The sequence below is a fragment of the Pollicipes pollicipes genome, unplaced genomic scaffold, assembly GCF_011947565.3.
Source record: "Pollicipes pollicipes isolate AB1234 unplaced genomic scaffold, Ppol_2.1 Scaffold_6138;HRSCAF=7277_pilon_pilon_pilon, whole genome shotgun sequence".
Taxonomy (NCBI): domain Eukaryota; kingdom Metazoa; phylum Arthropoda; class Thecostraca; order Pollicipedomorpha; family Pollicipedidae; genus Pollicipes; species Pollicipes pollicipes.
In genome coordinates this window covers 10,596,420-10,608,572 of record NW_023596818.1, presented here as the reverse complement: position 1 = coordinate 10,608,572, position 12,153 = coordinate 10,596,420, and the positions used below count along the sequence as shown (strand labels likewise).

The following is a 12,153-nucleotide window of genomic DNA, read 5'->3' as shown; positions in this document are numbered from 1 at the left end:
ATGGCGCATTCGTGTCCGCACCGCGCCACCGTCGAGTGGGCGCAGTGCAACGGGCAGGCGGCCGTGCTGCCGGACTCGCCGGAGCCGGAGCTGACGCCGCTGCGCTGCCACGGGCGCGGCTCGCCGGCGTTCGAGGCGCACCAGCTGACGCCGCTGCGGCTGCTATCCGGCCGCGCCTCGCCGCTCTTTGAGACGAGGCAGCTGCGGGCGCCGCCGCCGGCGGCGGCCGACTGCCGGCGCGTGGACCTGCTGCCGCTGCAGGACGCGCTGCCGCCGCGCGACGTGCGGCCGTTCCAGGACGTGCACGACGTGTGCGACGTGCTACCGTTCCAGGACGCGCCGCCGCCGCCGGCGGCCGACTGTGCGCTTGACATACCGGCGGACCTGGAGGAGCACCTGCAGAGCTGCCGCTGCCACTGCGACCACATGGGCTACGGAAACTATCAGGTAGGTTCGCCGCCGCCCCGCCGGAAGCGGGCCATTTCCGGTGCGCGGGCGGGGGGCGGTGCTGACGGATCACCACCGCCGGTGGCCGGCATTGTCTGGGGCGCAGGCAGGCCAGGCGGGCGCGGTCCGTGGTCCGCCATGTCACAGCGCGGCTGGCTCGGCGCAGCCAGAGACGGCGCGGCCAGGGAAGGAAAACCAGGCAGTGCGTGCGAATTGAGTGCGATATGCTTGTGCACAGTGCGATATATAGATGTGCTCTGACACGCTTCCCAGTGGCTGCGAGCGTTTTCAATGAGATGTCGTATCTAAACGGCTCCAGGAAAGAAGCATTCCGTTTAAGACATGGCTTGACGAATGACGCCATAAGAATGGGTGTATGATTGAAAAGATCCAATTCTGGGCTGATGAATGCCTCAACTACGGAAGTTTCCGCGCGCAGTATCGTCTGCAAATTATGAAGAACTATCGATACGCGGAACACCCGCAACTTCGCACTTTGTGTGGCTGACAGCCAAAATGATGGTACCGATGCTTCAGTAAGTTCCTGGATTACCATAAAATTCTCATAAAGCTGCCCGTTCCCCCAATGGACCCGCCACCTCAGCTGACCCGACCTCCGACCCCAATACGCTAATGGCCGCGGTGTCTTGCCATGCTCAGAGGCGGTACTGTGCTCCCCCGAGTACCTTCTCTGACCAGCGCCGGCACGGACCGCTCTGGAGGGCCGTCATAGCCTCGCGGTCGCAGCCATTCGCGGCAGGCTGGGCCGCCGGGGCTCTCCTTTTGTTCTCTGCCAGGACGGTACAACAAAGCCCGTCTTGACTGCTGGCAAACCGCACCCGGAACACTCGGCTTTTTAGATCTGTTTTCAGTCTAGCAAAATTATATCTGCTGCTTAATGGAGTCGTTCAGATGATATTAAGGGCGTATTAAGAGACAGTGAATTTGCGAGTGAAGTGATGCATCGGTGTGATGCTGCCTTCCACTAAAGTTAAAGAACCGCATGAGCATGATGTTGGCTTGATTAATGCTGCTTAACGTGCATTCTGACAATGTGATAAGTTTAAAGCCGCCTCCCACATGAGCCGACCGGCCGGCTTCCAAGCCCCGACGCCGGACAGCCACCCGGCCATGCTCAAGTTGACCCTCCGAGTTCGGACGTCCGGGCGGGGGTCCAGGGATCCTGGTGTCCTGGGGCCCGGGGTCCTGGTGTCAGGGGGTGCGGGGTCGTGGTGTCCGGAGGTCCGGGGTACAGGGTTTTGGCGTCCGGGTGTCCGGGTTTCTGGTGTCCGGGTGTCCGGGGTCCTGGTGTCCGAGTGTCCGGGGCCCTGGTGTTCGGGGGTGCTGGGTCCTGGTGTCCGGAGTCCGGAGGTCCAGGATCCTGGTGCCTGGTCGCTCGGACCTGTTCCAGACGCGCTGGAAACGTCACGGTTAGTTTGTTATCCGCTGTAGGTTACCCGTCGTTTTGCCAGCATTGCCTTATCTCACGCATCGGTGCTGCAAAGCACTTCTGTTTTAAGTGATAATAGGAACGAGGGAGGTCCGACGCGTGTGACGCTACTTGGAAGAGCGTGAAACTTGGAAAGAAGGGACTCTGACTGCACCCAGCCTCGGTTAAGGAAGCGTTGGAGGAGTGAGCGGAAACTGAAGAATGACTTCGCCTCATTATTCATAAGTGACCAGAGCAACGGCGACAAACTTCATTCGCCTCCCTGTTTTGGTCACGATGTGATGCCGCTTTCCCATCGCCATGAAACCTTGGTTTTCTGAAAGTTGTTGCATGTTAGCTGCGAAGGAACATTAATAATGCACGCTGCATTGACACCACGCGCCCCCACCAAAAACCAACAACGGCCGTTTTCATAGAAATCATGAAAACCTCTGTAAGCTTGGCATGTTTTGTACGATTAATCTCGCACTCCCAACATCTAAAATAAAATTGATGATACAAAACAAAATGCTGGACCAAACACTCAGATGACAGTCCTTTCTTCACTAAGAAGTTGGTGTACGTTTATTGCGACTCTCTTGCTACATTCCCTCGCCAATACACCTCAAATATGTGGCACGCTCTGGTGGTGTCGATCACGCTTCCGAAGGCTGTTCAGGCGCAGCCGAACGGGATAAACCAAGTTTATCGCTCGGCCGAACGAGTGTGCGAGCCCGGACGGCATGCTTGGGGTGTCGAGGCCGGCCGGCGAGCGCCCCGGCTCGCACTGGGTCCGGGCCCGTTCCCTCGTTCGTCTCTGGTCTTCGTGCTGGGCCTCCAGACATTTCCATCGTTTGCAGCAGCGTTCCGGACCCGGCGCCGGACATCAGTTCATGTGTGAACTGGGCTTCGGTGCGACACAGTAAACACATGCCTGACTGACGGACTCGTGCTCGGTGACCTGCCGACTCCGTCTTCGTGCCACTTTGCATCCGACCTTTCGTGCTGAAATATGTATGGGGGTGGAGGTGGGGCGGTGGAGAATGATCCCCGGGCATCTTTCGGCTGGTCATCTGTCTCGTATTCTGCCTCCTATTCCAGTTCAGGTCATTGGTCATCCCATCCTTTGCTGTATTCCCATTGGCTCGGTCTGGGAAGGTTTCATTGACAGTTGGAGTGGAACTAACACGGTATCAGACTATCAGACTGGCAACGTAGGCTCGGATGTCAGACTGACGTGGAGCACGAGCCCGCTCAGCAACTCCGCACACTGAAAATATTTTGAACCTCCTTTCAGACGTATAATAAACCGCAGTGTTAAGCCACATGCTCTCAAAAACAGCACGCATTCAGCGGAAATGAAAATGAATGAGCCAGCCTAAAATAAACAGAGTATTCATTTGCTTAGTCAACATTGTCATGTGCTTTCAAGATATGTTTGCGCAGCCGGCTTTTAAGTACGCGGGAGGTAGTGTACAAGACTGTGATGGGAAGTTCTTAAAAGCGCAGGAGATGGAATATGAAATGTCCGCCCCACTTAATGAGATGCTCTAAAAGAGGTCACGCGCCCACCAGCCCGTCGGCTGGTGTGGTTATCGCACCGTACCTGGTGAGAGAATCGAGAGTGAGGGATTCCTGCCTCGGTGTAGGGACTCCTGCCCCGATGTGGGGACTCCTGTCCCGATGCAGGGACTCTTGCCTCGATTAGGAACTCCTGTTCCGATGTAGGGGCTCCCGTCCCCATATAGGGACTCCTGCCCCGATTTAGGGTCCTCTGCCCTGAGGTAGGGGCTCCTGCCCCGATGTGGGGACTCCTATCCCGATGTGGGGACTCCTGTCTCGATGTGAGAACTCCCGCCAGATGTAAGGACTCCTGCTCCCATGTAGGGACTCTTGCCTCGATTAGGAATTCCGTCCCGACGTGGAGCCTCCTGTCCCGATAAAGTGCAAAAAACTTTTTCAACCGAGGAGCTTTGGTACTTGTGTGTTGTCAGACCTAGGTCGGTCGAGTTCAAGGACACATCATCGATATGTTGAAATTTCTTCCGAGCTGAAATTTATGTGGTGGCAATGCTTAGTAGCTGCTGCAATCGGCCTATCGGAGTGTTATTACTGACTCAGTCGACAACGATAGGACAATGTATAGGGTGAAAGCATTCGTCCCTGCACTAGAGTCACCACAGCGGCTTTGGACACGCTCGCTTGCTATGTCCTGTCGTTTGTTGGTTGTTCATTGTTCGCTGCTCCTCACTGACCTGAACTTGAGTGTGCGCGACTGCCACTCCTCCGGCGTTCAAACACAGCAGCGCTCCTGAACTTGGGTGTGCGCGACCGTCGCCCCCCCCCCCCCCCCCGGCGTTCAAACACAGCAGCGCTCCTGAACTTGGTGTGCGCGACTGTCGCCCCTCCGGCGTTCAAGCACAGCAGCGCTCGTGGACTTAGTTCTGGCTTCTGCAGCACTTGCCTGATTTCCAAGCTTATTTTCCGTTCGATTTTCGCGTTTGGCTTTCCTTGTACCGCATCGGACAGCGGTTTTCATTTGGCTTTCCCCTCGGACGCAGACGGTCGGTCGAGCCAGCGGCTGTGGAGCGCTTGTGATGGAGCTGGTGTCGTGCGGCTGTTCCGCTGCAGAAATACTCCCAAGCGAGCGAGATTGGGTGTGTTAAGGTGGGCGCTGTTCGCACATATGACATGAAATGTGAGGGTAATGCTGCGTGGTGAGTTCGCTCTGTAGTGGTTTTGATCATGTGATATCTTTCAGCTGTCTTTCGGAAGACTGGTTTGGTGTCTTCGGTTTACCAAGGTGTGAAGATGTCGCATCCCATTGGCCGGCTCCAAGGTTTCTCACTCCCAAAGACTTGATCAATATCATTCGAGCAAAGATCGCTTTGCCATCAGGACGTGTCGCGTGCAGCCTGAACCCCCTCCCCCAAGATGGGCCGATGCTGCCACCTGTGTAATTTTGCATCCGATCTAGGGAGGAATGCGGAGGTTTCTTGTGCCGCAGAATGAAAAAAAAAATACAAGATCGCCACAGGCCGAGTTGACCCTCCGCTCAGTTGCCATCTGAACTTTCCACATCAGTTGGGTCAAGCAACGCTTGGAACGCAACGCCTGCACCGCAACGCAAGGCCAGTCCACTGGGTCAGTATGAGTCCCCTCCTGGGACTCTTGCTCGGTGTCATTAGATTACGAGTTCTGCATCGGGTCCGTCCAGTCCAGCATTTTTGCCCTCGTCCAGCACGAGTCCAGCATCTTTGCTCTTGACCACCGAGGCGGCCGCTAGCATCGTGTGATTAAAAAACACAGCAGCGATCTCCAATTTTGCGGTTTAGTCTATTTTCGCAACTCGATTCGATCGCACACCAGTGAAGTCGTTACAGCTTGTTCTTCGAAACCCGTGAGTCAATTTAAACTGCATTTGAAAGTCTCCCGCCGAGGGGTCCAGCCGCCAATCAACAATCATCCTCAATCGGGATCTTCCCGGAATCTTTGAAGTTTGGCGAGAAAACAATCTCCGCTTGGAGTTACCTGGTGTCCGCCGGAGTTCAGCAACAAATCACCGTGCCGGGCCCGAAGTGCGCTAATTGGCGCGCTGTCTCCAAACTTGCGGGTCGCGAGGCGACGGTAAACATGGCTTAATGCTAATGATGATGGGTGATAACGTGATATAAAGTTTGTTCATTTCCTCGCCACCGCACGGCGGCCTAACACCTCACTGTCACCTGCAGCTTGACGGAGGAGCGAGGCTCTGCAACAACAGGCGCAGAATCGCACGCCGCGAAGAAGCTGCGCCTGAAAACGTCGCTTATTCGGCCCGGTCGCGGCCTCATTAGTGCCTGTCACGCGAATAATTTAGGCAGGAGATCGCTGTTCGGAGACACTTGTGTTATCCGTAATACCAAAACAGTTGTGATATGAGTAAGGGTTCCGGGGGAACTGAAAGAAATAAACTAATACAATACAATGTGGAGGAGTACGTACACCTGTGGAATCCAGTACCTATGACTTGGCCTATTGGGCACAACCATTTGAAGCAAGGAGTGGCAAATCCCCAAATAGACCTCAAACACGACCATTTCCTCATATTTCTGTCACGGTATTCATTCATGATCAGACCTCTGCCCATGGCATTCTCATGCAAACGAAGGTCGCCCGCAGCATCAAAGCCACCATCTGGGCGCGGATGGGGCAGGGGCCTGCACGGCGCGTGGCCATTCATTGGCCGACGTGGCACCTCTTCGCTCGAGACGCCCGCTCCTGCCGTTCGCGCCCGCCGAAACGACACACCATGGCCGCAGCGGTGTCCGTCATCAGTCGCGTCCTGTTACTCCGACGGCTCCTGCGGGCGCCGTCACGAGACGGCGTCGCGGCGTCAATCGCAGGTCTTGGCGCGTTTTCCGCAACGGCGTCAGGAATTACCCGCGAAGTTTTCATGGCTGAGGCGGAAAATGTCTCGCCAGAGACCATCTTGTGGAGGTGGATGGAGGGGCACTGGAGGATAAGGTCACGTGGTTTGTAAAACGCAGACGTGTGTGACTGACGACAGATGGTGGGCGGAGGACGGCGCTGGCGCACGCCGACCAATGACAGCAGTGTGGCGCTTCACGTCGACACCAACTGCGGCGCCAGACGTTTTTCTGTCCCCTAGCGTGTTGATGATCACGCGGTACAGCATGCGCTCTTCTGTCTGTGCAATTTCGATCTCACAAGTGCCGTTTTTCCCTCAGACATATCTGTGTCTCAGAGTACCGTAGGCGGCAGTCGGCAGCGTTCAGCGATGCTGCCAAAGCTGCAACAACCTGCAGTCGGCGGTATTGATGTAACTTTTTCCGAAATGTCTGTTCGCTGCCTGCCCCAACCCGACCAGCTTGGGATCAAGCCTGCAAATGCCCGCCGCCCTTGCATTCAAACTCGTCATAAACCGCAGACGATTATGGAAGGCTAGTGTTTTTCCTCTTTTGTTCTTCTACAGCTATGCTAATGCATAAACACATACATCAAGTTTACTTTCAGCGTACTTTGGTGAGAACCTGCTTGTTTACCTGAAATTATGGCAGGTTCAGACAGGAGCATTAGAGATCGAAAAGTATATGAGCTTTGAAGTTTTCTTAACAACAGTTTGTTACTGTTTGTAAACCGCAAACGTAATGCCAGTTTTAAATTGACGCGAGAAAGAGGAGGAGGAGGGACCTATAGTCATCCTCTCCAAAATGTAACAGATTTGTCTACTGGGTAAGTCATATAGACAATTGTTAAGCTGCATTCATCACTGATCTCGGCTAGAGCGGTATAAACCAAATTATGTACTGGTAATCTCACGCATCATTCATGCTGATTCTGGATACGGTCGGCGACGCAGGAATTCAATTAATCTGCATCTCACCGTTACACTAATAACCGATCACAGTATGCTACTATATTTGCATGGACTGGCTTCTTAACTTCTGTTCAGTGACATCAGGCTAAACTTTGATAATTTGGGCATCCATTCGACTTAACTTCTTATCCGCAATGGTCACAACTGATTTAAAATTGCTCAATCCATCCTAGCCGCATTGCTGATGCGCTATATGTGGTCATATTCTAGCTGATCATCTTTCCTGACGGGTTTTTGCTGACTAGACAAAATTTACCATGCTCTATCTTTTATGATATCACTATTACTTTAATATTTCAAGAACGGTAGGCACTAAGCGCAAGGAACAATGTTCCCGTTCCGTTGTCGAAAAGTTCTTAACCAGCAGAGGTCTGCGAACTCTGGCCCACAACGTAGGAAAAAACGTGGTAAATATCGGGTCAGATGAGGTGGGTTGGTGGGTCAAAAGCTTGCGTCCCTGTGCGCTGTGGGCCCTGTTCTTCATTAGCAAGTGGAAACCCATTCACTTTGTGTAAGCCCATTTATCCCATGACGTACCGGCATGACGTACCTGTGACGTTGCTGACGAAGCCCATTCCTGACTTTTTGTCGTTGATGGGGGCTAAAACATGCGTTGATTGCTAATGTCATTGTAGGCATATGCTCAGGTGGTATTTACTTAGCGTCGAGTGCATACTGCCGGCCGAGAGCCGGCGTATGTGCAGTAAGTCATAGTTGTTTACATAGCAAAACTTAGCAACGGTCGAGGCCTGTTGACAACCCTGTATGTTGGGTAAATGGGCAGCTCTCGACCTGACGCTGATGGTACGATTGATAGTGTTTTAAAGCCATTGTTCCGCATTTATATCGGGTTTCCAATTTAAATAGCCATCTTGAAGGCATTCTGATGCTGTTCACAATCCTATCCTTCTTACGACCTAAGTCCCTTCAGTTTCTGAGCTACACGCCCACAAAAGTGGGGTAAGGTCTAATTATTTCCGCGCGGAGAGTATTTCAAAGACGTCTTGGAATTTATGACGTCATAAAAACGTGATTCCAATCCTGCCATTTCATAAGCCATGCGGCGATCAAGGCCAAAACAAGTATTATTGTCGAAGCGTTCCGCTCCTGCGCTTGTGAGCGCGATTTCCAGATATCAACGGCCGTATATTGGCTCCCAGTCAATGTTGTGCGAGATACGATGACGTAATCAAACCATGAAGTATTGAGGAACATATTTACTAAACAGAGAATTGTCTGTCTACAGTGGCCTTTTCCACTTAAAAAGTATACCAATAGTTATGAGTGAGCTTGTTTCACAACATCTGATGTTTGCTTCAATATCTTCAAACCCTTTAGCCACGTAACTTGCCAAAGGCTGCGCAAAAGATAACATCCAACTTCACCACTGCTACACGACATAGGTCTTCACGGACTGAACTATATGCTTCGTTTTCTTGCCCATATTTTGACTCCAAGCGTTCTTCACAGCCGCGTTTTCGCTTTCACCAGGCTTGGGAGCCCCTAGCTCTGAGCGCAACTGGCAGCTAGGCTGTTCCGCAGTGCTCCAGGCACAGCGGCGCAGTATGCCCGCGGGTGATGAAATCTCACGCACTCAGCTTCGTTCAGAGCCGAGAGGATTTATGAAATGATTTCATTCAGTATGAGTGATCCATATATGATGCTGTACGTTATCAACCTTACCATGCCCTTATTTGGATCAAGTACAGTTACATTATTTGGGCTGAATGGTTTCTTTCATCGATGTCGGAATGGCACACTCTGTGTTATTAGATAGGTAATATGCGTTACTGTTTCCAAATTTAACTATTTCGGCAGCACACTACCGATTTTCAGCAATCACCTAGGGCTGTCTTCGGTTAGGTGACTTGCCAACCTCTTTCACTTTGACATCATCTTAATTAGCAAGTTAACAAGCAACGCATGGTGAAATCTTCTAACACCAATTGAGATCATGTTGTGCTTGTCATGTAAAGTTCATGCGTCTTGACTTTCCAAAACAAAAATCTTCGTTTATAATCACCTCATTAAATGATCGACGCTGACCCCGTCTGTGCCGCCATGCTTTCAAATTCCGCGCAAAACTTCCCCTCACCACTCAGAGACCGGAGGCGTACCGTTCCAACTCGACCCTCGCCCCCCGCCCCCCCCCCCGCCCCCTCACCCCTTCAAGCCACCACAGCGGAACGCTTCATCAGAGCGGCGGCGGCGGCCCAGCCGGCGGCGGCGGTGACGGACGGCGCGGCGCGGCCGTCGCCTGTCTCCGCGTCCGGGCGATGACTGACCGCGGCCGCCCGGCCGGCCGGCCGCTCTGATGGCCGCAGCGGGCTCGCTGGCGGGCGTGAGCGAGATGATGGAGCTGGTGGCGCGCGGCGAGTCGGGCAGTGGTGATTGAGGGTCCGCGGGATGCTGCATGCCTTCTGTGAGCGGATACGCAGCGGACGAGCTTCGGGAGCGCTGAGTGTACTACGGAGTTCCGCACTGGTTACCAACGACGGTGAACTACACATAGGCGCCTGGTTGCATTAGGATTTTAAAATCTACTTCTGAAGCGGCGAGTAATTGATAATATTTGTGACTGGTCGCGTCTGGTCTTAGACAAATTAAGCGGAAATCGAAGTGCTCAATAAACAAAGAAACACTCTCCCAGTCGATAGCTGATGTTTGTGTTTGTTTCCGGGGCTTATGAATACCTACAGCCCGGATGGCACAGAGGCGTTTTTGTGCTAGTGCGTTGCGGTCACCGAGCGGGACGGGGGGGGGGGGGGGGGGGACTGACTGTGTCAATGACGTGCGTGCCCCCCGGTGCGTGCTGGACGTTCACGAAGGAACCCTTGCGAACCCTAGGTCTTTCGAGGACGTGCGTAAAACACGCACTTGGCAGCATAAGGGAAACAAACAGCATCGTTTTCCATGCTGCGCACCCGTTATATTCCAGCTGTAATGGGCAGTTGAGATCTACTGCACCGCCTTGCGCTACGCTGGAGGCCTTTGTCCATTCCAACCGGCCGCCATCGCCGAGACAGAGCGTCTCCTGGGTACGATTGACATCAACGCCGCGGATATCGCGCCGCCGCCTGGACACGTCGGCGGCGTGTTCCAGGCCAGAGCGTCGTTTGCGGTGGCCCTGGGTGCTCTATGACAGCCAATCCCGGCGCCGTCCCCAGCCGCTGTGCGGCACAGCGCCTGGGGCCCAGCCACTGTCATATAATGAAGCCGACCAATGGCCCGGAACAAAGTCGCGCAAACGTCATTATCGTTGCAGGTGGCGCTTGAAGCGGACTGGCGGCCTGATTCATTAGCTAATCTTTCGGCCTGTCTCGGGGCTGAGGGGCCACAGCTGGCAGATGAGTGATAGGCATCTGCAGACGTCAGCGGTGTGATGTCAGGTGACGCTCAGACGTCAGTGGTGTGATGTCAGGTGACGTTCAGACGTCAGTGGTGTGATATCAGGTGACGCTCAGACGTCAGTGGTGTGGTGTCAGGTGACGCTTAGACGTCAGCGGTGTGATGTCAGGTGACGCTCAGACGTCAGTGGTGTGATGTCAGGTGACGCTCAGACGTCAGTGGTGTGATGTCAGGTGACGCTCAGACGTCAGCGGTGTGACGTCAGGAGACGATCAGACGTCAACGGTGTGATGTCAGGTGACGCTCAGACGTCAGTGGTGTGATGTCAGGTGACGCTCAGACGTCAGTGGTGTGATGTCAGGTGACGCTCAGACGTCAGCGGTGTGACGTCAGGAGACGATCTGACGTCAACGGTGTGATGTCAGGTGACGCTCAGACGTCAGTGGTGTGATGTCAGGTGACGCTCAGACGTCAGTGGTGTGATGTCAGGTGACGCTCAGACTTCAGCGGTGTGATGTCAGGTGACGTTCAGACGTCAGTGATGTGATGTCAGGTGATGCTTAGGCGTCAGTGGTGTGATGTCAGGTGACGCTCAGACTTCAGCGGTGTGATGTCAGGAGACGATCAGACGTCAGCGGTGTGATGTCAGGTGACGCTCAGACGTCAGTGGTGTGATGTCAGGTGACGCTCAGACGTCAGTGGTGTGATGTCAGGTGACGCTCAGACTTCAGCGGTGTGATGTCAGGTGACGCTCAGACGTCAGTAGTGTGATGTCAGGTGACGCTCAGACGTCAGTGGTGTGATGTCAGGTGACGCTCAGACGCCAGTGGTGTGTTGTCAGGTGACGCTCGCGGCAGGCTAGCGGCAGTGGCGAGCCGTCTCACCCGAGGCGACGCCCGCGGCCGGCCAGCGGCAACGCGAGCCGTCTCACCCGAGGTGTCGCTCGCGGCAGGCCAGCGGCAGTGGCGAGCCTTCTCACCCCAGGCGACGCTCGCGGCCGGCCAGCGGCAACGCGAGCCGTCTCACCTGAGGTGTCGTGTTCCGGTGTCGAATGTCAGCCGGCGGCAGGCCCAGCTGCGTCGTAAATCCCCGCGTCGTCAGACTCAGAGGCCTGGAATGGCCAGGTGAAATTGGATGACTCCGTGAAGTGTTGACCAGAGGCACGGACTCACGACAAGAGGCCCCGGCAGCATTGATGGAGAGCTCGGAGGCACGTGCAGGCTTCTGTCGAAGCGAGATAGCCGCCTGGAAAAGGAAATTGTTTCTCTGGATAAGATGAGTGGTGTCTGGAATCGTGGCCTAACATACCTTGTATCGTGGTTACGAACAAAATGTACGGACTATCTGATGCCAAATTTAAAGAAAACCGGAGTCGAAGAATGTTGAGGTGGCTGATATTTTGCAGCTCGACGATTTTTTTTTGCATTTTGATCATGAACTCGCGTGAGTAAAGCGTAGCGTCTTGTTCGAGACAAAATATAAATTTCGTTATTGTTGTTCACAAGCTCCCTAGTCCATAACGGATAAGCAAGTTCCTCGGCCTCTCTCC

General features: G+C 54.0%; 1 protein-coding gene across 1 annotated transcript in view; it reads left to right on the top strand.

Moving 5' to 3' along the window:
- The window catches only part of LOC119106192 (dipeptidase 1), a 136,037-nt gene continuing 123,884 nt past the window's right edge, over window positions 1-12,153 (top strand). Inside the window, exons 1-2 of the mRNA XM_037229797.1 lie at window positions 1-63; window positions 262-447. Coding sequence (XP_037085692.1) covers window positions 1-63; window positions 262-447 — 249 coding nt within the window. The remainder of the gene's footprint in view (window positions 64-261; window positions 448-12,153) is intronic.